Source organism: Drosophila persimilis, unplaced genomic scaffold (genome assembly GCF_003286085.1).
Source record: "Drosophila persimilis strain 14011-0111.01,24,50 unplaced genomic scaffold, DperRS2 tig00000477-arrow-pilon, whole genome shotgun sequence".
In the NCBI taxonomy this organism is placed as follows: Eukaryota; Metazoa; Arthropoda; class Insecta; order Diptera; family Drosophilidae; genus Drosophila; species Drosophila persimilis.
Window position 1 is genome coordinate 579,435 of NW_020825313.1, and position 26,172 is coordinate 605,606.

Genomic DNA, 26,172 nt, shown 5'->3' on the forward strand with positions numbered 1-26,172 from the left:
AAGCTGTAAAATAAAAACTTTTCTTGATTTTCGCTTAAATTCTTGGTGTAGTTCTTGTGGCTTAAGTGTATGAGCACCACTGTACGTACTTATTATTTTGACCAGTAGTGTATGTATGTACATATGATAGAAAATTTTGTAAATTTCAAGGAAATCGGAATTTTAGTTAATTTTGACTAGTGTAATCGGATAGTATAAGTAATATTAACAATGTTTAAAGCTTGTGAACATGTGTTGTGTTGAGAACGAGTATTGAAATTAGACGTCACGATTTTAGTTGTCAAAGAAATCATAGAACACTGCCGATGTAACCCTGCTCCTGAGATAGTTTGTTTAAAAGACAGCAATTTTCATTTTAAGAAATATTTAAAGTATTGAGCATTTATTGTCAGTGCATTTAAAAAAATAGTTTTTTATTCTTGATGGGTTAATACCATGGGCTAAATTGGACCGGTTAAAGTAATCTAGTTTTTTTTTTCATAAATATTAACAGTGCAGATACTCCTATAAAAGAATATACTCACCAGTTGGCCAATTATCGAATACTGTTTGTGCAATATCACCAGCAGAATCTGATGGATTAAATATAAATTCTTTGGTTTTGCCACTAACGAGAATTAAACGTAGGTTAATCTGAAAATAAGGAATAATATAAAAATTATGAAGTGCTGGGTACCCCGTGGCGTAGCTATAACCATTTTTAGTTATTGTATATATATACATATGTGGGTTGGTGTACCACACAAAATACCAAATGAAGATAAGATCCCTAGACGACGAGCAACGATGATCCCATCACTAAAAAGAACGACGAACAACGATTATGCCATCACGAAGAAGACGACCAGCAGCGATGATCCCATCACTAAAGAGAACGACGAACAACGATTATGCCATCACGAAGATGACGACGAGCAAGGAAGAGACAAGCAGAGGAATAAAACGAGGACAGTACCAAAAAGACGTAAAAACGACGACGGCCGCAGAAAAGAAGAATTAAACGAAGAATTAAAGAATACATTTATCCTAAATTTATCAAACATTAAATACAAATTAATTATTAAACCTAAAGTAAATAAAAACCCCACATTTTGGGCGCTCCTCCGGGAATGAACTAAAAGTGGTTACTATTGAAGAAGAAAGTTTTTTTAGTTTACCATTGAAAGAGTAAAGTATAAAAAGAAAAAAAGGTATAAATACTGGGATCCACAAAAGGGAACATTTAGAAAAGTACCAAGAAGGGATATTGGTCTCCCCATGTTACTCAACTTTGCCGCCTCAATTCAAGTTAAAAGGTAAACGAAGGAGAGCGGTTTTTTTTCTGTTTTTTTGAGTTGAAACATGTAAAATAATTACGGGGTCAATTCGAAAATGGAGGATTCTCAATTTTAACGCTGTACTGGGGGTCTCAGACTGTGCAGAGCTAGCCTCGGTCTCTTGGAAGAAAAACTGTTGGCGAAGACAGACGTGCTATTGTTGTCCAGTCCAAGTATAAAGAAAAAAAAGGAATAAAAACCGGGAAAAGATCTTAACAGCTGAATACAGCAAAAAGGAAAAATTATTGTGCGTTTATAAAGTAAAAGTGTGTTAAGTGCCAATTTCAATTGGTATGTATTTCAGCGTCGCTAATATACACCACATACACTCGTGGCGTAGGGTAGTGCTTTTTTTTATTGTAGGAAATTAATTTTTCAGATTGGCGGTTAGTACCTGCTTAAACTTCGGGCAATCGTTTGGGTACCTGTCTGAACCCCAATACGAAAGCTCGCAACAACAATTTCCCCGATATTAGGGCCTCCGCCCGCGACAAGGGACTTATGCTCCTCGCCCAACTACAGCTCCGTACCAAAAATTCCCAGCGCTAGGCCGAAGAGCACAAAGCGGGAGGCGTAAAAGATCTGCTCATCAGTCGCTTTGCGGGCGCGAGCCACTTATGTGTCACGGACCCGCGATATATTGGAGGCCGTCCAATTCTGCGGAAATTATTAAAGCGATGTAAACGGTCAACCAATTTCTACCCGAAATATAGATCTGGGCCTAGACCTATTTTCTTTTCCCCATACGAAGTGCCGAGGAGTGCCCAGATGTGAAGCCGGCGGCAACGACTGTCGTTTTTTTTTATCCATCAGTGTAACCGCTGATTCCTATTTTTATGCTATTGAGTCATTAGTGTACTTAGCTTAGTAAATTTCTTTTGGTTGTGTTTTTAAATTCTGTTCGGAAGAAATAGCAAGTGGAATGTGTGACAAGGCGAAAGTGAACAACGGTTAAACGGCAGAGGAGAGCGTGAGTTTTTTTTGTAAAATTATTTCTCCAGCTTTCGTTTTAGGAACGTTGCCGCAGTCCATGGAAGAGCTTTCATCGCTGTTTCAACGCATTTATTAAAACAAATCAAAGGAAGGCCGTAAGTGATCCCAAAACATAAAGATAAAATATTGGAGTTTGTTTGTTATTAGCAACTATTTATTGCATAACCGAAAAAGAAAAAAACCTCACGTAGTCAGGGGCTTCTTCGCTTAAGAGAGGCTGTGCGCTCTCCCTTATGCCCTGCTGGCAACCATAAGCGCTTACGCCGCGCATAAGAAACAGCCCTCTTAAGAACAAGGCACAAAAGGGAAGATGCGAGGCTGGTCGCTCTGACGTTCTTTTATGCTTTCTACTTGCGGTTGCTTTCGCTAATGCACTTGAATAACTGACCTGCCATAACGATCGCTGCGCACAGTTTTTACATTCCCTTTTGCATATTTATTTATTTATCTATTTGCCTAACATAAAAGCTAGAGATATGTACCTTACCCTTCTTTCAATTTGTAAGCTAAATTTCAATCTAAATTGTATTATTAAGAGTTAATCATTTATTAGTTTACTAGTTGCGATGCATGTGCTATTGCTCAATATGAAATATAGGATTTAACATGAATCGGGGCTAGAGTTCTATATGCGGGGACCATGCTGGGCAAATGAGGGTAATGGGGTTGGATAGGAGGCTGTAAGAGCCTTCTTTATGGGATCACCGGATGAACCGGGAGCGGTGATCATGGTAGGGTGGGCATGAGTGGTCACAACAACACCGTGGCACGACTTGTATGTGTGTATGTGTCCGTGTGCGTAGTTAGGTGTATTTGCTCTTGTACATATTTGTGTCGATACTTCGCTTGCACGTGAAATTTTAATGAACGTTACGTGTCAGTATTATGATTGTTGGAGTAGAGCTGTGTCCCGTCCGTTCTGGGAAATAAAAAACCCCCCCATTTCTTGCCGATGAGACGGAAGCCGGAACAAGCACGTGCCCGGACGGGAGACGAATCATCACCTGCTCAGCCTTCCGCGAAGGTTTGGTAATATCCAATATGCTACAAACGTCAGTAAATACGCGTAGATTGCAGCCAAAACCCGATATCACACACAAAGAAGTCGCATTTGAAAATAAAAAGTGTATCGCGCTTTTTGATACGGGAAGCAAGTTCAACGTTATGCGGGAAGACTTTTATAGCGAGATTGGCAAGCCGAAATTGGAAAGCTGCACAATTGTTCTTATTGGATGTGACTACTCTAATAGGATAAAACCAGTTGGACATTTTAGGCACACAATTCTAATTGATAATGGTAAATTCTTGTTAGATTTTTATGTAGTACCAACCAGACTTATCAACGTGAAGCTAATTATTTGAGAAGAACTGTGTTTACTGGCGGAAATTGTTTTCAATAGAAACGGACTTCAAGTGCGCAATATGTCGAGCGGTGACGATCTAAATATAATGAAAATTTGTGCGGAAATTGACAATGACGTAATTGACATTAATGAAGCAGCAAGTGAATCTGCCAAAAAAGAAGTACGTGAACTAATAGACAATTATGTGCCAAACAAATCAAAAACAACAAATGTAGAGATGCGTATCGTATTAAAAGATGAGTCTCCTATATTTTCGCGTCCGCGCAGAATAGCGTTTACGTAAACTCGTATCGTCGATTAACTGATTGAAGAGTGGCTTAAAAATGACATTATCGAAGAATCTACATCGGAGTTTACAAGTCCAATAGTCCTTGTTAAAAAGCGAGACGGTTCGGCAAGGGTTTGTGTTGATTACAGAAGGATCAATAAGGTAACTGTCAAATATCATTTTCCTTTGCCGCTTATTGAAGATCAACTAGACAGATTGCAAGAGGCCAAGATATTCAGCACGATTGATCTTAAGAATGCGTTTTTTCATGTGCCGGTTTCTGAATTTTTAATTAAGCGAGGCCAATATCAATTTTTGAGTTCCGTTTGGATTTTCAAATTCACCAGGAGTTTTTCAGCGGCACATCAATGCGATATTTCGACATCTGTCCAGCAAAGGTATTGCTTTACCCTACGTTGATGACGTGATTATTCCAGCACAGACAGAACAAGAAGCTAGGAAGAATCTAAAGGAAGTTATCGAAACATGCAAAGATTTTGGCCTAGAATTGAACATAAAAAAATGCCACTTTCTGAAGACCCGTATTCAATTTCTTGGTCATATAAATGAAAACAGTAAGATTTATCCTTCAACAAAAAAAAAAAAAAATCCTGTATCAAAGTTTAAAATGCCACAATCACTCAAACAAGTAGAGAGTTTCTTGGGACTGACTGACATAATTTATCCCGAATTATGCAGGCATTGCTAGACCTTTAACGGAGTTGACAAAGAACAAGACAAAATTTAAATTTGATGTATATGAAGAGAATGCCGTTAATATCTTAAAAAAACTGCTGACAGAGAACCCAGTATTGAATATATATAATCAGACTTACGATACTGAAGTACACACAGATGCATCAATTGATGGTTTTGGTGCAGTTCTATTACAGAAATCGCCAGACGACGGACAGCTACACCCGGTCTATTAAATGTCCAAAAAGACTACTGATGCACAGCGGAAATATAGCAGTTATGAATTAGAGATTTTGGCAGTAATAGAAGCGTTAACCAAGTTTAGAGTATATCTCTTAGGCATTCATTTTAAACTGATAACAGACTGCAATGCTTTTACAAAGACGCTGAAGAAAGAAAACTTATGCACTAGGGTGGCGCGATGGATTTTGTTTATGCAGGAGTACGATTATGCTGTGGAACATCGGTCAGGAACTAGAATGAAGCATGTCGATGCTCTCAGCCGCTACCCAATCATGATGATAACTGAAGACAGCATAATCATCGCTTTAAAAGATGCACAGTCGAAAGATGAAAAGATTAAGGCTATTAAACAAATTCTGAACGACGAACAGAAGACTTACGACGATTATTTCCTTAAGTCTGGTATGCTATATAGAGTTGTACTGGACAAAGAACTTAGGGTGGTATCCAATGACATGCAGAAAAAAATTATTAGCCGTACACATGATAGAGGGCATTTTGCAGCAAAGAAGACGAAGGATTTGATTTGCAGAGAATTCTACATACCACATGTCGAAGAGAAGATCAAGAAATATATTGAGTGCTGTATTCCATGTATTTTGATGAACCGAAAGAGAGGCAAGCAGGAAGGGCTACTACACCCACTATAGAAAGAAGACGTTCCATTACACACTTATCATATTGACTTTTTGGGACCTCTGGATTCGACGCACAAGGACTACAAACATATCTTTGCAGTTATAGACTCATTCACGAAGTATTGCTGGCTGTATCCTACAAAATCGACTACCGCAAATGAGGTCATTGCGAAGCTTAGCAGTCAAAGTATTACATTTGGGTATCCATCGTTTATAATCTCGGATAAGGGCTCCGCTTTTACCTCGCAAGACTTTGTTTAGTATTGTGACGACGAAGGGATTAAGCTGGTGAAGACGACTACAGGACTACCGAGAGTAAATGGTCAAATTGAGAGACTGAATGCAATCATAATTTCAGTGCTCTCAAAACTAAGTATCGACGACCCCACGAAATGGTAAAAGCAAAGTTTTTGGGACCCTACCAAGTTGTTGGAATCAAACATAACAATGCGTATGATGTTCAGAAAGCCGGAAACTGCGATGGCCCAAAGAATACCTCATCGTGCGCGGAGTACATAAAGCCATGGTCCATTGGCAACGACGACGACGACGACGCATTCGGTTCGAATGCTTAATCAGAATGGCCGAATGTGGGTTGGTGTACCACACAAAATACCAAATGAAGATAAGATCCCTAGACGACGAGCAACGATGATCCCATCACTAAAAAGAACGACGAACAACGATTATGCCATCACGAAGAAGACGACCAGCAACGCTGATCCCATCACTAAAGAGAACGACGAACAACGATTATGCCATCACGAAGAAGACGACGAGCAAGGAAGAGACAAGCAGAGAAATAAAACGAGGATAGTACCAAAAATACGTAAAAACGACGCCGGCCGCAGAAAAGAAGAATTAAACGAAGAATTAAAGAATACATTTATCCTAAATTTATCAAACATTAAATACAAATGAATTATTAAACCTAAAGTAAATAAAATCCCCACATATATATATATATATATATATATATTTCTGATAAATTTGGCAAATCAATCAAATATTCAATGAAAAAAAAACTAAGAAATCTTGTCCCTGGTGAAATTCAAATTCGAATCTACCTGCAAAAAAGACAGTGCATTCCACAAGATTTCACTACTTTAGGGGCTGTGGGAATAATGTTAAAACTAATTTATTCAGTGCTATATCAAAAAAGTCTGCACACAAAATTCGGCTCCTATAGGGTCTGAAAACTATGCATCAAACGGTATGGAAAAACAGACTGTTCAAACATGAACACACACATATTTTAACTCAGACACAGTTCGATTTACCTTTGCTTATGTGACTAGAAAGTGAGAAATGCATAAAATATATATAATATATAAACTTCTGAACAATTAAAGATATCTTCATGAAACAAACTGAATTTGAAAGAAAAATCTTTCAAAATTGTATCTGCTTAAGTAAATTCTGCTACAGTGTCTAAAAGTTTCACAATAATGGGTTAGAGTTGAACTTTGTTGCCGGTGCATATTTTCCTATGTAAAATGCTCTATTTTTAATTTTTTTTATCGATAAAGTACTTTTAATGCTATTTTTTTATTATAAAATATTTTTGACTTAATTTTCAACTCAACTTAATCTAAAAAAAATTTTAATGACAAAAAACAATTTTTTATATATTTAAAAAAATGGTTGGTTTTTTTTATTTCTGTAAAATAATCGTCTAACAGGAAGTGTTTAGTGTGAGGAATATCTAATAAACTTATTATTTCTAAAGAATAACTGCTTGTCGATTTACTTTGTGACTTTTCTTCACATATCTAATGAATGAGATATATGGATCTGAAGACGCTGCCAACATGTTGAAAAGGTCTTGGTTTTGCTTAATTCGTGATGTCTTGCACGTATTCATATTCCTGTATTTTTTTTAATATTTGTTTCTCGTTTCCTGGCCTTCCTCTGACATCTCTTCAATCGGTAGGCTCTGATGGTCAATTAAAATTTGACCATGTGCCACAATTTTTGAAGCGTGGGAGTTAGTTTCTTTTCAGGATATTCCAGTAACAGCTCTGCAGTCTTCGAGGCATATTCACCAAACTTGCAGGTATTTTTTTTTTCTTTGCAGTTTAAAATATTTAAAATGACAATCTTTTGATAATGTCAATATCCACTCCAGTTATTTCTGCATTAATTTCGTTATTCTCAAAGAATGTCCGTGATGAGTTTCCATCGTTTCTGCTTCCGAATCCTTGTTTGGGGCAGTCCACCTTCAGTGATAGTTTGTTTAAGAATTTTTCTTGAATAATTTTTTTCCTAGTCTTTTGTATTTCGTTGGCTGGCGTGCTCTTGTCAAAAGATTCTCCCTCTCGCGGAATGGTATATGCAAGCTTTAAAATAAACTCCATAAATCTAATTCTTGCATTTAATGGGGAAATTCCATATTCTACATTTTCCTCTTCAATTATGGAATCATCCAAATTTTGAAATTCCTTCTGTGTTTTTTGCACAATGCGCATTTCAAGGTCGATTTAGTATTAGTAAGTTCGTTAAGAACTTTTCCATCAATCATAGTAAGGAAAAATTCAAAATTGACACTAATGGATTTTTCTTCGTTGACTTTATGTACAAACGGTCCTATATTTGAAATCTGATTCTTAATATCATTTACAGTGGATTTTATTAGTTCCGAAGATTCCTTGGCGTATTTGATCAATATAGGACGGCAATAATTGGCAGACGAAGGTCGAGGATTTTTCCAATATTCCGATGTATCCGACTTAAGCCGCAGTGGTCGAAGAGAAGCTATAAACATGTTAGAATCTGTAATAGTTTTATCGTCTGTGGATATTATTTGCTTATAGAGGGAGGGATCCTTCTCTTCCGTATCTATATGACATGTTGCATCTACAAGTTTTCGCTTTCTAGTGTAATCTGAACACTTATCCAGGGTTTTTGTTGGTCTTCCTATTGCTCGTCCTGTGGACGTGGACTGTCTATCATATAGCAAGCTGTTTCCAATCAGCCAGCTGGCGTATTTGCTATTAACCTGCTATTAACTAACCTTACGGTGCACTATGGTCCGAACGACCATTTTTTTTGGCCAAAATTAATAACTCCAGAACGGAACAAGATTTTTTTATTTTAGTTTTTTGTATTGGATATATATAATCAATAAGAAGTGGATTTAACAAAAAAAACGAGGGGGAACGTTGTGAGTTGCTGCGGACACCGCAACTCTACAGTTATACCCGATACTAAGTCAGTATGGCTCTCCTCCGGCTGACGCCGCTTATATTAATCGACACGACAAAGAGTGCGTGCGAGAGAGACAGAAAATCAGTCTGAGCGTGACGTCGGGCGCTGCGTAGCCAGTGCAAATTGATTTGTTTCCTTTCGCTATAAAAATGATCTGATCTGATCCAGATTCAGCAATCTGATAGATATGGTCGCTATCTATGATTCTGCGTTTTTAGTTTTCTCGAATCTGCAATATTGTGGATGCAACAGATTTTCGTCCTTTGTGGGGGCGGAAGGGGGTGGGGCGAAATTTTGAGATATACGTTTTATAGTGAGATCTGACAGAAGTGCGGATACCAAATTTGGTTACTCTAGCTTTAATAGTCTCTGAGATTTGTGAATATCCCCAGATTTGCATTCTTTGCGGGGGCGGAAGGGGGTATGGCGAAATTTTGAAACAAACTCGTCTCGGTCCGATATATTAGGAGTGTGGATACCAAATTTGGTTGCTCTAGCTTTTATAGTCTCTGAGATCTAGGCGCTAATGTTTTACTCTAAGCAAAGCCGCCTATGCTACGTGTGTGTTAGAGAGAGACAGGGCGAGAAAAAATGAAATAGTTTTCTTGATGCTGGCTATAATAATAATACGATCCAATTCAGATTCTGCAGTCTATAAGATATGGTCATTCTCTACGATTCTGCGTTTTTGGTTTTATCTTATCTTTAAAATTGTGGATGCCACAGATTTTCGCCCTTTGTGGGGGCGGAAGTGGGCGGGGCAAAGTTTTGAAATATTTTTGTAGCAGTGACATATCACAGAAGTCTGGATCCAAAACATCGTTGCTCTGGCTCTTATAGTCTTTGAGCATTAGGCGCTGAAGGGGACGGACAGACGGACAGACGGACGGACGGACAGACGGACGGACGGACAGACAGACATGGCTCAATCGACTCGGCAATTGATGCTGATCAAGAATATATATACTTTATGGGGTCGGAAACGATTCCTTCTGGACGTTACACACATCCACTTTTACCTCAAATCTAATATACCCTAATACTCATTTTGAGTATCGGGTATAAAAAAATGGGTGTGCCACCGCTTTTTTTTTAACAATGCATATTTAAATTATTAGTTATAGTGGAAAAAACGTATTAAGCATATTTTATTTTAAAAAAACGGCGTTGAACACTTAAAAATTTTTTTGATTTAAATAAAAATAAAATGGTTAGGTGAGATATGTGCCGGCTTTCCGACTGGGTCCTGTACAGCCATACGAACTTAGTTGGCATTCTCTGGGTGTAGCGCCATTTGGCTTATAATTTGTGTTAGAATAAGATTAGGATCGAAGTTGATGAAGTCTAGTGTAAGTAAGGTTAGGGCAAAGCAGGAGCGCAATAAAAGCTCGCTCTCTCGCTCTTGGCGAATTCGCCCCGCTTTGCCACCGTAGGTACGATAGGCTTAAAAAAAATTTTTTGAATATAGAGGAGTCGACAAAATCTATTGAAAACGAACGCACGCACTTATTATTTGTTCGTCGTAAAATACATTAATTTGCAGCCACCCAAAGTTTTCGGTATTTCATATTTAGAAAAACTATTCTAAAATTTCATTGCGCCCCCCGGTGGACTCGCAAATTAAAAATATTAATTAAAAGTGGAAGGCAAAAGTGACAGTGACACGAGTGAAAAATAAATAAAATTTATCAACCTACATATGTATGTATGGACATATGTATGGACATATGTATGTACATATGCCCAAATCGAAATTGCCAAGTTGACCGCGACGTGTGTGCGAGAAAACAGCACAGGAGAGCCAAGTGGGAGCATCCAGCACCAGAAGCGGAGAGTACAGCACCTGGATTTTCCGTTAAAGATAAAGAGGTATCTGTGCAAAAAATTGAATGCTCGAGTGAAGACGCAAAGATTAAAAAACTCGCAATTATTGTCTTGTGCTGAAACAATTGCACCTCGCTTTCAATTCTTACACATACGTATGACATAGTAGAGCTAGATTTGCATGCTGTAGTTAGAGTTGAGCATACATATACATATATTAATACATATACATACACCCAACCATCTTGGACGCAACACATATATGTAACTCATTTAACTGCAATCGCTGTCACCCCTTCCCACTTTCTAGTTTTTGTTGTGTCAAATATTTATATTTATAGTTGGGTCCTTGGCCAAGCACGCATACCAATACGCAGCTGCAGCGGTGAATTTTTCGTTTCGGTCTTGCTCATCACCGTTGCTTATTGCTGTTCTTTTTCTTTGGCGCGCTTGATCCAAACCAAACACCAAGTGACGCGCTACCTTATTTCCGTCGGATATATTCGTTTGGTGTCAGTAGGATCCAACTATCAATTAAGACAAAGTCGTGCTTCGCAAATCAATTTAGCGTCGATCGTCGTCGGTGCATACGTATAAACAACATCCAGTTTTCAGAAGTACAGTGGTGACTTTTTCGTTTCGCTTTCGCTCCTCACCGTTGCTTATCGCTGTTCTTTTTGTTTGGTTTTCGTTTCCGCGCCAGCCAAGCCAAGCTCTACCCTAAATTGATCGGGTATATTGATTTTCAGCTCGTTGGGTACAACCACGAACTAGATACGTAAGCACTTGAGCTACGTGACGCAATACCCAAAATTTGTCGGGTATATTGGTTTTTTACCTCGTTTGGGTACAATTACCCATTATTTCATTGAGTGCCTCGGCATTGAATACGATTATTAGAAACGACCTTTCACCTTCAGTTGCTTGTATTGAGAATAAATATGACCTCAAAAGCCAACAATATCGTCCTTGAAGAGCTGAAGAAAAAGCGCAGTTGCCGTTTTAAAGGCATTCGTTTATTAGCGGACCGTTTAGAAGCGGGGGATATTCCGCTGGTACTGACGGAGCTCGAGTGCAGACTCGAAACGCTGATGCGTAGCATTGACATGGCACGCGAAGAGAAGATTGAAGATATAGCCACTGACGATGAATTTGGAGTCGAGTTGGAAGAACTCTCAATTGTCACAAAGGCAAAATTAATGTCTCTCATTTGCGCCTTGAAGACAGCTGATGAGACAAAACCTGCAGTACCAGCTTATGGTGGCCCAACTCGTGCTCGCCTTCCGAAGTTAGCACTGCCGCAGTTCAGCGGCAACTTTTCGGACTTTAAAAACTTCATAGGTTTATTTGAGACTCTGGTTCACAATGACGAAAGCATTCCATTTATCTCTCTGGTGAAGCGTTGGGAACAGTTAGGGCTTTCCAAGTAACCGAGACCAACCATGAGAAAGCAATGGCTAGCTTAAAACGGGTCTACGATAATGATTGCCTGATCTTTAAAAATCACATTGATGCCCTATTTAGTCTTCCCAAAATGACCCAGCAATCAGCATCGTCCTTAAGGAACCTTATCGATACCGCCTCATCCATATATGGTTCATGTCGATAGGCGATGATAAAAAGATCTCGAATGCGATGATTATTCATCTCGTCTTGAGCAGAGTCGATCCGGTGACCAAAGAGAAATTGGAAGAACACTGCCACTTTGGGCTGTCTGTGAAAAGTTGCTTAATCGCAGACATCAGCATCATTCCGCCGAAAATTCGGACAAACCAAAGCAGGAGCTCATTCGCGTGTTCTACCGCGAATACCAAAAACCAACAATGCAGCTACTGCAATGCGAAAGACCATTTGTTGACAGATTGCAGTCCATTTGGTCGGCTGGCAGTAATGCAAAGGTTCGAATTTCCAAAAACTGCATCCCTGTGCATCAATTGTCTGCAACAAGGCCACTCTGTAGTACGATGCAAAGCTAAGAAGTGTCGAGTGTGTGGCTGCTCACACCATACCTTATTGCATAGGTACACAATGGCGAATAAAAGTGTGGCGTTACCATCACCCCCCGGGAATTTTTCTCCTCCTCCCAATCAGAATCAACCTTCCACGTATGCTCTCCATGCGACAGCTATGGATAGAGTTATTCTGGCTACGTCGATCGTAAGCGTCCGAACAAATAATGGTGAACATGTTTTGGCCCGAGCTCTGCTTGACTCGGGGTCTCAAACCAATTTTATAACTGAGGACTTAGCACAGCGCTTACAGATCCGTTGGGAGGAGTCGTGTATCAACTTGCTTGGTATTGGTGAATCCAATTCACAAGTCAACAAAAAGATACACACGGTGGTGAAGTCGCGAATTACTGGTAGTGAGTTTTCGGTCGATTTCTGGATTTTAAGGTCCATTTCGGTGTATCACCCTGATCAAACACTTAACGTGGGTGACTGGAAAATCCCGAAGAACTTACCACTTGCAGACCCATATTTCTTTAAGCCACAGAATATAGATATGTTGATAGGTGCAGAAACATTTTTCGAACTTTTATCTGTTGGTCAAATTAGACAAGGTCCTGACTATCCAATCCTGCAGAAAACGCTTCTCGGCTGGATTGTGTCGGGCAGATACACTCCAAAGGTGACTGCCACCCAAGAAGCGAGGAATTGTTTGAGTTGTCGAGAAGAGTCAGTGATACACATCGACAACACATTACAAAAGTTTTGGTCACTGGAAGAATTGCCGTCTTCTAAAAAGTCTCTATCTCCTGAACACAAGTTATGTGAACAGCATTATATAAGGACTACTCAGGTCGTGCCTTCAGGTCGGTTTGAAGTAAAACTACCGTTCAAATCAGATCCCAGTATCTTAGGCAACTCCTTTGAAGTGGCTAAACGGCGGTTTTTATCGCTTGAAAAAAGATTGTCTCGTGACCCCGAGTTAAAGAAAATGTACTTGGAGTTCATGGAAGAGTACCTCTCCTTGGGTCACATGTCTACCACGGACAACACAATCCCATAAACTCCACATTATTTCATTCCACATCAGTGCGTGTTGAGGCCCCAAAGCACGTCGACCAAGCTCCGTGTCGTTTTCGATGCGTCTTGTAAAACGTCCTCTCAGGTGGCCTTAAACGACATCTTGATAGTCGGTCCTACGATACAGGATGAGCTGTATTCGACATTGCTCCGATTCAGACTACACAGGTACGCCTTGACAGCCGATGTTAAGAAGATGTATCGCCAAGTCTGGGTCGCTGATGCGGATAGACAATTCCAGCTCATAGTGTGGAGAAGAGACCCGTCTGAGTCCTTGAGAATATACCAGCTCAACACCGTAACATATGGGACTGGACCAGCCCCATTTTTGGCAATTCGGTGTTTGAAGAGGTTGAGTGAGTCTGCAAAACTCTCATTCCCTAAAGCTGCTGAAGTTATTGACTCCGACTTCTATGTCGATGACATGTTGACTGGTGCTGGTTGCGTAGAGGAGTTAAAGACAATTAAGTCTGATGTGGCTCAGGTTCTTCAAACCGCTGGGTTTGAATTGACTAAATGGTTTTCGAACTCACCTGAGGTCACCGCATCCGAGGGCACAGTTAAACCGATAACGATCTCGGACTCAGAGTCAACTAAGGCGTTAGGAATATCGTGGCTGCCACACGAAGACGTCTTTAAGTTCCAAATTGACACGTCAGTTATAGGTCTCCGAGCGACAAAACGGAACATATTATCGGTGACATCCAAGCTGTTTGACCCCCTTGGCTTGTTAAGTCCTTTAGTAATTAAGGGAAAGAGCCTACTGCAGGAGCTTTGGCTTAACAAGCTAGATTGGGATGAGTCAATTCCAATGAACTTGGAAACGGCATGGAACTTATTAAAAGAATCCTTGGGTCAGTTGGAGAAGATTACCATACCTAGATTTGTGCATACTGATCCCATGTCACCGATTCAAGTACATGCCTTTGCCGACGCATCCATGAGAGCTTATGGAGCCTGCGTCTATATCCGTAGAAAGACTGCAGAAGCTTTCGAGGTCTCCTTGTTGACTGCAAAGTCGAAAGTAGCGCCGCTCAAGACGAAAACGCTCCCAAGGCTTGAGTTATGTGCCGCTCACCTTCTCGCAGACCTTTGTCACCGAATCAAATCGCTACTCAAGGTTCCAATTGAAAAAATAATATACTGGTCAGATTCGGAAGTTACTCTTCATTGGATCCGATCCCACCCTTCGTCGTTGTCAACATTCGTTGCGAACCGAGTAGCGCAGATTCAAGAGTGCTCAAGTGAAGCTACGTGGCGGCATGTGCCAACAAAACAGAACCCAGCAGACATAGTTTCGAGAGGTTGTGACGTAGAGGAAATCGTGCAGTCGATCTGGTTTGGTGGACCAGCATTCTTAAAGTTTGAAGAAGAGAGCTGGCCCAATAATCCACACTTCGAGCTTTCCGAAGAAGAGCAACAGATGGAAAGTCGGAAGAAATCGGTCGGACTGACCGTCGGCCCCAAGCCAAATTATGTAGTGGATTTAATCGAGGGATACTCGTCACACCTCAAACTGCTAAGAGTGTTCGTTTTCGTGTTCCGCTTCATCCGAAAATGCAAAGACAAAGTCTCAACTTTGAGAAAATTCCGTCATCCGTAGAATACGACAAGGCGTTTCTAAAAATAGTCGAAATAACGCAGAAAAATGAGTCTCAAGAAGATATTGAAAGGGTTCGTAAAGGCACCAAGTTAGGCTCCGGACTTCAGCGTTTGAATCCCTTCATCCATCAAGAGGCTGGGTCTTGGTGCTCTTTTTCGTTGTTGCGACTTGGGGGCGTTTAGTTAACGCTCCTATGTCATATAATGCCAAGTTTCCTTTGTTATTGACAAAACGCTCGTAGTTTTTGCAGACATACGTTCGCCATCTGCATTAAACGAATTTTCATGCCGGCCCACGAGCACTTGTGAGTATCCTTAGACAGCTTATTTGGATAGTGAACGCTCAGGCTCAGGCTCAGGCTCAGAACGCTCAACTGCATTCACGGTTCCAAGGAGGCCCTTGTATCATTATAAAGTCATGCCGTTTGGTCCCCGTAATGCCTCTCAAACCATGACACGTTTGTTTCGAAGAAGCTTAACAAAGCCCAAAAAAACTATACGGTTACAGAGCAGGAATGTCTCGCTGCTCTGATGAGCATAAAAAGATTCAGAGCCTATGTAGAGGGCCAGGAGTTCACTGTAATGACGGATCACGCCTCGCTGAAATGGCTCATGTCTCTAAGTGATTTGAATTCGAGGTTAGCGAGATGGGCTTTAAAACTGCAAGGTTTCCGGTCTGCAGGGCAACAGTTAGGTCGTGTATTCGTTTCTTTAAATGCAAGATCCAGACCCAAATGATGGGCCACTTACCCGCAGGCCGGCTCCGTGCTCTCCGCCCATTTTTAGTATGTGGTGTTGATTTTTGTGGCCCAGTCTATACGACTCTGAAAATTCGTGGAAGGCCGCCTTATAAGTCCTACATAACGTTATTTGTCAGTTTTGCGTCCAAGGCGGTTCATTTAGAAATTGTCTCCGATTTGACGACTAATTCCTTCTTGTTGGCATTCCAAAGGTTCGTCGGTCGTCGAGGATGTCCGCAACGCGTGAACTGCGACAACGCGACAAATTTCGTCGAAGCAAGTCGCCACTTCAGCGAACTGCGGAGGAAGATAGAGGCGGTCGGGATCGAGACGGTACTCAACTCGCGCACGCTAGGACCCCTAAGCCCAGACCCAAGCGACGGAGACGCGCTGACTCCCGGGCACCTGCTGACAGGTGGGCCACTAATCGCACCCCCAGCACCCAGGACCCCGGACCCGGGTCTGAGCTGCTTAAAGCGATGGCGGCTTGTCTCGTCAGCCAGGCAAATGTTCTGGCAGCAATGGTCCCGGGAGTATGTGCTGGGCTTGCAAATAAGATGCAAGTGGCACCATGAGGAACCCAACATCAAGGAAGGTGACCTCGTAATCGTCGCCGAGGACAACCTGCCCCCTCAACAGTGGCTCTTTGGAAGAATGGTCGGAACAACCGCAGGGCAGGACGGAAGGGTCAGAGTGGTCGCCCTAAGGACAAGCAGCGGAGCCACGTCTGAAGGACGCATATTGGCAGATCCCCTTGGATCGGGCATCTAGGTGTAAAACTGCATTCACGGTTCCAAGGAGGCCCTTGTATCATTATAAAGTCATGCCGTTTGGTCCCCGTAATGCCTCTCAAACCATGACACGTTTGTTTCGAAGAAGCTTAACAAAGCCCAAAAAAACTATACGGTTACAGAGCAGGAATGTCTCGCTGCTCTGATGAGCATAAAAAGATTCAGAGCCTATGTAGAGGGCCAGGAGTTCACTGTAATGACGGATCACGCCTCGCTGAAATGGCTCATGTCTCTAAGTGATTTGAATTCGAGGTTAGCGAGATGGGCTTTAAAACTGCAAGGTTTCCGGTTCAGTATCCAACACAGAAACAGGAAGCTGAATGTTGTTCCAGATGCCTTGTCCAGGGTCCCATTTGACCAAGTAGCTGCAGTGGATTTCAGCAATGGCTTGTTGGTGGACGTTGAGTCAGCTCATTTCAAATCGGGAGAATATTTGGAAATAATAGAGGGAATTAAGAGCAATATAGCTTAACTACCCGGACTCAAAGTTGATTCTCTGATCTATCGGCGATCCGAGCATGTAAAAGGAGGCATTCTTAACGACGCGTTTGCTTGTAAGTTGTGGGTACCCAGGGGGATGGTCAAAGAAGTGCTAAACAGAGCACACGATGATCCACTGGCTTCCCACAGTCCACAAGACACTCGAGCGGATCCGGAGTTATTATTTCTGGCCCGGACTCGTCAATGACGTAAAAGACTACGTGGCAGCCTGCGAGCAATGTAAAATGTCAAAAGCTCCAAACGCTCCTTTACGTCCACCGATGGGAAAAGCGGCCGAGTCGCAAAGGTTCTTCCAGCGTCTCTATATTGATTTCTTAGGTCCGTATCCTAGGCCTCGCAGTGGAAATATAGGAATTTTAATTATCCTGGACCATTATTCGAAATTTGTTTTCCTCAAGGCTGTAAAAAAATTAAATGCTGATGTTGTGCTGAAGTATTTAGAGGAGGAGTTATTCCATACTTTCGGAGTTCCAGAGGGAATTGTATCTGACAACGGATCACAATTTAGATCCGAGAAGTTTCAAGGCCTGCTCAGAAGGCATCGAATAACGCACACGCTAACAGCTGTCCACGCTCCCCAAGCTAATTCTTCGGAGCGAGTCAACCGTTCGGTCATTGCTGCCATTCGGTCGTATATTCGCAGTGACCAGAAAGACTGGGATGAGAGTCTTAGCAAAATATGCTGTGCTTTGAGGTCGGCGGTTCACTCAGGGTTAGGATCCACACCCTACTAAATGGTTTTCGGCCAGCAGATGTTGTCTTCAGGCGCACCGTATTCTTTACTGAGGAAATTGGGAATGTTAGAGGACAAGGCAGCGAACTTTACACGTGAGGATTCATTGGATATCGTCAAAAAGAGCGTGTGAAGTTATGGGAAAGCAATATGAGCGAAATCAACGGCATTATAACCTGAGGGCACAGGAAGTATCGTACCAGGTGGGACAGGAAGTGCTACGGCGAAATTTTAAACAGAGTAATTTTCAAGCCGGCTACAAAGCTTAGCTAGGTCCAATGTTTATTAAGGCGAGAGTTAGACGGAAAGTGGGGAACTCGATTTATGTGCTGCAAGATTTACAAGGAAAGCTCATCGGAAGATACCACGGGAAGGATATTCGGCAAGCGTAGCTACAAGCAAGTCAGCCTTGTGGATTCATCAAAGCAGGCAATATCCCCAAGTCTGATTTTGGTAGGGGGATTTTGTAAAAGGCTTGTAGCTGAGCTAAGGGCGAAAACTAAATGGACCGCCAACGGCGTTTTATGGGCAGCCATAGTCTCGCTGCTACAGGGGGTTTTTGAGTCAGGGGCTCTAAAACGGAGCTCTGAAAGGTTGTCTCCCTCTGGGGGTGAGTTGACGCTGATGGCAGTTGAAGAGAAAGAGGAGAAAGCGATGACATTCGAACATCATCCAGCGGATCCGACCGGTCTCATAGTGGATGGGAGCGTGTCAATCTTTGGAATTTGGATGTCGAGCAACCAACATCGCCCCCGAACAGGCTCAGCAAAAATCATTAGAAAAAAAAATTCCAAAGTCAAGGTGAAAAAAAAAATATTGTCAAAGCGCGAGTGGTATCCAGCAGCAGCAAAGCAAAAGTCGCGGGACTAGGAAAACTGAAGCTAGGTCGGCCACTGGGGCCAAGATTGACGGATTTGGCTCCTAGCAATTTGGGCTGGCGAAGCAGCTGCGCTCCAAGCAGCTGATCCGACGCAGCACAGAGCGAGGGAGCAGAGACGCAGCAGCAATTCTGAGAGTATCGACCTTCGCGGGCAGCCGGATCGACGTCGCTGAGGCGGCGGGTACAAAGCGGGACGGTCGATAATCCGCGATAGTGAAAAGTTCAGCAACCAGCGAAATGCGAACGGAGAAAAAGGAGGCAAATCGCTCAAATCATACCTAAACGTACCGTATGCCAAATTAAGCTAACAATGTCCAATTAAGATCCGCAGTTCACATAGTGAAGGAAAGTGTTAGTGTGTTATTGGAATTCAGTACTCAGAGCTGCAAGGGTAATGCCCTATAAATATAGAAGGCGAGCGGAGCCGAAGGTGATGCGCGCATAGGCAGAGAGTAAGAGCGGGGGAGAGAGAGAACACGCAAGCAGCAAAGGCAGAGCCCAATAGGAGAGCGAGCAAGCTATAGAAACGGTTGCCAGCAACGGAGCCGAAGGGGGCTGGCGATAAGCCGAGAGAAGTAGCATAAGTTAGCATAAGAGTAAGCAGAATAGTACCGATCAGCAGAACAGCTATTTAAGTTTACATATATATACATAAAAAGGAATGCAGCAATGAAGAACAGCAGTGAGGGAGCATAGAGTAGGAAAAGAAGGGCAAAAGGAAAAGAGAATATGAAACTAAAACAAATACATAAATAGATAACCTTCCATGCACAGATCAAAACAAAACAAAAAAAAAACCAAAATGCAATAATAATACACCCGAACCCGAAATATCATATTAACTACAGTTTTGCAGCAACCATCAGAAAGCGCTTTCGACGGTGGATCCGCAGTAAAAGTGAGTTTATTTACTAGGTGTTTAATCACAATCATTTGGGCATAAAAGGAATTGTCTATGGGTGTTGAGAAATGAGCCTCGTAGTTTTATTATTCAATGTTCATGTATATTGCGATTGACCTATTTACACGCTCATGATTGTAGTACACCGCCTAAGTAACTATTTTTACGCGCATAGCTGTGTTGTTGCTTACTCGGGTCCAGAACATAGCTGTAATGTTAACACACGCATGGCCAGACCCGCAGCTGCACACGCACACAGCGATGCGTTCCGTTGTTTTGCATTGAGATCGTCGCGTCGAGTCGTATCGCGTGATCTTCCAATTCCCGTTTGCTCGACTTCTTTTCGCGGAGTTGAGTCAGTAGAAACTTCTAGACGAAGCCGCCCGCACGCTTACTCTGTACCACAGTAGAAACTTCTAGACGAAGCCGCCCGCACGCTTACTTTGTACCGCAGTAGAAACTTCTAGACGAAACCGCCCGCACGCACAGTTTGTACCGCCGCAGAAACGACCCCCCCGCTGTTCTTGTAATATAATTGTACTATAACCACCAATATTAAATAATCAATAAATAAAAAATAAGCTCAAGATATAAACGATTATACAGTCCACTAATTCATAACCATAGCAAATTTTGGTCCTTCGAGCCGGATCTCCGCGTTTGAGTTTATTTGAGTGATACCGTTAACCGCTGTTTGCCATGAAGGCCCTGGTGCATCGTCTAGTTCAGCAACGTGGTGCCTGCAAATCCCAACTAACTCGCGTGGCTACGGAGGCTCAAGAGTTTGTTCAGTCATGTACTTCTGTGCAAACATTAGAGCACAAGTTGGACCGACTTGTTGCAACTTTCAACCGCTTTATGGAGCTGTCTGAAGAGCTGGTCCAATATAATGATGAAGATGAATACGTGGATCCGGATTTGGACATCCCCGAACATGAGAAAAGGTTCTTTAGTGCGCATAGTATTTTCACTGAAGCCATACGTGACCGGAGCAGTCACGATAATGAGCACGACAACTCAAATCTACTGCTATCGAACACTGTGGAACGCTTATTTGAGGGACAAACTCAACTTCTAGAGAGGATTTGGGACTCATCGGGAACCACAGAGCTGCAGTTCGAGAAAATACGAATTCCGACGTTTTCGGGCAGATACGAGGATTGGTGTCAGTTTAGTGACTTGTTCTTAGGCTCAGTCGACAAGAAGAGTAGTCTGTCCAAGTGCCAAAAGTTTCATTATTTGAAATCCTATCTGGACGGTGAAGCGTTGTCTCTGATAAAACATATTCCCGTATCGGATGCCAATTACCAGGACGCATGGGAGAGGCTCGAAAATCGCTATAACAAGAAGTCACTGATTGCTCGTTCGTTCATTCAAAACTTTCTTTCGTTGCCAACCGCAAAGGGTTCAAACATCGCCGAGTTGCGTAAAATAGTCGACACCGCCGACGAAAGTATACGTGGTCTACATGCGCTGAGCTGCGACAGCCGCGATGTGTGGCTGATCCATATCTTGCTCTCAAAGCTAGACCCGGAATGCAAGGAAGCTTGGGCCACCTCCAATGAATCGTGCAAGGAAAATGTGACCATAAATGACCTGTTCGGCTTTGTCTTCGCACGTTGCGATGCACTTGAGTCTTGTCAAGATCCAAAGCTAATCCAGGAATAAACGTCGTGCAATTTCTCATCATGTTGACGTGCCAAATACGTCTGCTCGTGATTGTGTATATTGTCACGAGCAACACAGTCTTTATGCGTGTACTCAATTCAAGGCTCTGGATGTTGTGGACCGCCGCAAGTTCGCAAGGGATGGTAATTTGTGCTTCAATTGTCTAAGCCGATCTCATCAAGTCAAGGAGTGTAATCCCACAAACACTTGCCGTCTGTGTAAGCTGAGGCACCACACTCTTGTTCATCCAGAGGACATACGCTCTGTCACGGCTTCCGCTGATGTCAATACGCTGACTCACCCGTCCGCTCGTCCAGTTTCCCTGCTGATGCTGATCCTGCCGTGGTCATTGGAGAGGAAATTCGTGGCCAAGAGTCAGGCCATATTGCCAACGATTTTGGCCACTATAGTCGACTCCTGGGGCAACGAGACCACCTGCAGGATACTGTTGGGTACTGGTTCAACTATAACGATGGTCGCCGAATCATTTATTCAACGAATTGGATTGCCGCGCACCCATGCTCGTATACCAGTGGTTTGTCTAGGCGCAAATCCTGCTGGGGTTACTAGAGGTCGCGCTGCTCTCCCGCACAAGCTCGGCCTCAGTGGTGGTAACAGGTCTGATTATGAACACTTTAACCTCCTCGATTCCAGCCCAGAGGATCGAGTCTAACACACCGATGTGAAAAAGGATTCGTGAGCCCTTAGCGGACCCTACATTTAGTAAACCAGGCGAAATCGACGTGATTCTAGCAGCTGATCAGCTTTGGAACCTTTACACTGGACAACGCAAAGAGTTTGGTTTTGAATATCCTATTGCACTTCATACTAATTTTGGTTGGGTCATTACAGGCAGCTACCATCTCAGTAGTGATGCTCACAACCACGCACTAGCACATCACGCGCACGAGGATCTGGACACTTTGGTTCGATCGTTCATGGACATGGAACGAGTTCAACCAAGTGACGCTACTATTGATGCTAGTGATCTCGCTGAGCAACACTTCGTTCATACGCACGACCGCAAAAACGATGGCGTGTACATCGTCCAATACCCGTTCAAGGAATCTGCCCCTCCGCCGCTTTTCTTCTCTCGAGCGGAAATTTCGAAAATTTTCGGCGCTCAAACAACAGTATGTCAACTTTATGGAGGATTATATACAACGAGGACACATGGAGGTGATTCCTTCTACTACCGTAGAAAACGATCCCGCCAATCACAATTACTTAGCACACCACGCAGTATTTAAACCAGATAGCACCACCACGAAATGCCGAGTTGTATTTGATGGCTCTGGGGAGGACTGCAGTGGATCTTCACTTAATTCACGACTACACATCGGACCACCTATTCAAAGGGATTTACTTGGAGTATGTCTACGTTTCCGTCAGCATCGCTATGTGTTTTGTACGGACATGAAAATGTTTAGAGGCATCCTGGTTTCAGAAGATCACACGCATTACCAACGGATTGTCTGGCGAAAGGAGGAGACTGCTACACTCGATAATTATCGATTGCTGACCGTGACGTATGGTTTAGCGTCGTCACCGTTCTTGGCTGTTCGAGTTCTCAAGCAGATCGCGCAAGATCATGCCGATTTGTATCCGAAGGCTGCTGCTGTGCTTGTACGAGACGCGTACGAGGATGATATTTCTACTGGTTGCGATAATATCGACGATCTCATTGCACTCAAAGATGAATTAATTTTGCTATTGAGCCAAGCTCAATTTAAACTTCGAAAATGGAGTTCAAACTGTTGGTCACTACTCAAATCACTGCCAAAGGACATTTGTGAGTATCCACTTGAAGCCCTAGAGGGAGATAGCCCAACACAATATGTCAAGGTTCTTGGAATACGCTGGGACCCGGCTGTGGACGAGCGTTCCTTCAAGTTGACCATTCCTGACGCCACAGGGGTTCTGACAAAACGGATTTTGCTGTCCGAGCTTGCCAAGATCTACGATCCACTGGGGTTGCTTGCCCCCACAACTGTATTTCTAAAGGTTCTCTTTCAAGATAGTTGGCTGAGCTCGGTCGAATGGAACGAACCACTACCCGCGCAGCTATGCGCACGGTGGCAAAAGTTTGTAGCTGAAGTTCATTTACTGGAAAGCTGTCGCATACCTCGCTACCTATCCTCGCCACTTCAAGCAACGGAGCTGCATGGATTCGCCGATGCTTCGTCTCATGCATACGCCGCCCTCATTTACAGTCGCGTGAGATTCAATAAGGACTACGCTGTAACACTGATCGCCGCAAAAACCCGGGTGGCACCCATCAAACCTATCTCCATCCCACGGCTCGAATTGAATGCCGCCCATCTTCTGTCGAAATTGATGTCTCTGGTTAAGCAAGCTCTAACTATTCCTATTTCCAGTACTTCGTGTTGGTCAGACTCCGAAATTGTACTACATTGGCTCTCATCACTCCCACGGACTTGGAACACTTATGTTTGTAATCGCACTGCTGAGATTCTAGAAGCTTGCCCACGTAGCTGCTGGCAACACATTCGCACTGAGGACAATCCCGCGGACTGTGCATCACGCGGACTTCTACCAAAGGACCTGGTAGAACATAAACTGTGGTGGAATGGACCACCGTGGCTTTCCCAATCACATCGCGACCTGGCTAAGGCCAAGGTCGCATTGTCGACTGAGGACGCTGAGCGGATGGAAGTAAAGGTCAAGCCCCAAGTTAATCTACACATTTCCAATGAAGGAAATTATCTTAACTGTATGATCAACAAAGCTTCCTCCTGATCACGTCTCTTGCCGACACTTAGCTATTGCTTTCGTTTCGTACATCGACTTCGTTGCAAGGACCGACTGTCATAATTTTTATCGTCATGGGAGCTTCAATATGCCCGCTCTAGGGTAATCAAACATGTCCAGATGGAGTTCTTCCAAGTGGAGTACAGACAGCTGAGCACTGGACAAGCCCTTTCTCAAAAATCCAAGTTGATTCAGTACACTCCATTTGTTGACGACCAAGGAATTCTACGCGTAGGAGGACGCATTGGAAATTCGAGGACAACCTATGATGCAAAACACCGTACTTCTTCCAAAGGAATCACCAGTCGCTGTTTTATTAGCTAGACACCAGCACGTCACATCGTTACACGCTGGAGTCGAATTTATGTTTCACACGTTGAGACAGAAGTATTGGATCCTGGGAGCCCGTAATATAGTCCGCAAAATTGTATTCAACTGCAAGATATGCTTCCTCCAGCGCAAAGGAACGAGCACATAACTCATGGCTGATCTTCCCGCCTTTCGCGTTCAGCCCACCCGCTGCTTTCTACATTCTGGATTGGATTACGCTGGACCAGTTCCCATCAAGATGTCAGCAGGTCGGACACCGAAGTTTAGCAAAGCTTGGTTTGCCATGTTTGTTTGTCTGTCCACCAAAGCAATTCATCTCGAGCTCATCAGTGATTTGACGACCCCTGCATTTATCGCCGCTTTCAAGCGGTTTTGGTCTCGACGTGGCCCTATATCCGACTTGTACTCGGACAATGGCACAACATTCCATGGAGCCAGAAAGGAACTAACGGAGATGCAACGGTAGCTGTATCTCAAAGTCAAGACGAGGAAATTGCTAATTTTCTGACGAGTCAGGACATCAACTGGCACTTTATTCAGCAGGCGTACGTTCTATCAAACTCCACCTTCGCCGAGTAATTGGTAGCAGTGCGTTGACTTTCGAGGAATATTCAACAATTTTAACTCAGATTGAAGGGTTACTCAACTCTCGCCCACTGTGCGCGCCCAGCGATCACAGCTTGGATCCCCTTACCCCCGCTCATTTTCTTACAGGTCAACCCCACATGTCGGTGCCGGAGCCGTCCTTGTTAGACGTCAACATTAACAGACTGCAGCGTTGGAGACAACTGCAAGACAAGGTTCAAGGATTCTGGAAACGTTGGAATCTGGAATACCTTACTTCCTTGCAACCTCGCACGAAATGGCAGCAAGAGTCCAAAGACATAACCGTGGACACCCTTGTGGTACTGAAGGAGCCAAATCAACCGCCTAGCAAGTGGCTGCTTGGGCGAATCACCGAAGTTCGAGAGGGTTCGAGTGGTCACCGTCAAAACAGCCCGAGGAGTGTACAAGAGACCTATTACCAAACTTCTGTGCTTCCCTTGTTCTGAACAGTCGTTCAGGGGAGCCGGTATGTTGAGAAATGAGCCTCGTAGTTTTATTATTCAACGTTCATGTATATTTCGATTGACCGATTTATACGCTCATGATTGTAGTACACCGCCTAAGTAACTATTTTTACGCGCATAGCTGTGTTGTTGTTTACTCGGGTCCAGAACATAGCTGTAATGTTAACACACGCATGGCCAGACCCGCAGCTGCACACGCACACAGCGATGCGTTCCGTTGTTTTGCATTGAGATCGTCGCGTCGAGTCGTATCGCGTGATCTTCCAATTCCCTTTTGCTCGACTTCTTTTCGCGGAGTTGAGTCAGTAGAAACTTCTAGACGAAGCCGCCCGCACGCTTCCTTTGTACCGCAGTAGAAACTTCTAGACGAAACTGCCCGCACGCATAGTTTGTACCGCCGCAGAAACGACCCCCCCGCTATAACCACCAATATTAAATAATCAATAAATAATAAATAAGCTCAAGATATAAACGATTATACAGTCCACTAATTCATAACCAATGGGTGTTCCGACCAAATTTCCTTACCGTTTCGTAGCCCGTAAGAATCAACATTTATATTCTATCTTTAAATTTTAATCTTTACCATTTCACATTTAATCAAAT

General features: G+C 43.0%; 1 protein-coding gene across 1 annotated transcript in view; it reads right to left on the bottom strand.

Moving 5' to 3' along the window:
• The window catches only part of LOC6603548, a 138,882-nt gene that overhangs the window by 96,598 nt on the left and 16,112 nt on the right, over window positions 1–26,172 (bottom strand). The window contains exon 2 of the mRNA XM_026989984.1: window positions 525–633. Within this exon, the coding sequence (XP_026845785.1) occupies window positions 525–633 (109 nt within the window). The remainder of the gene's footprint in view (window positions 1–524; window positions 634–26,172) is intronic.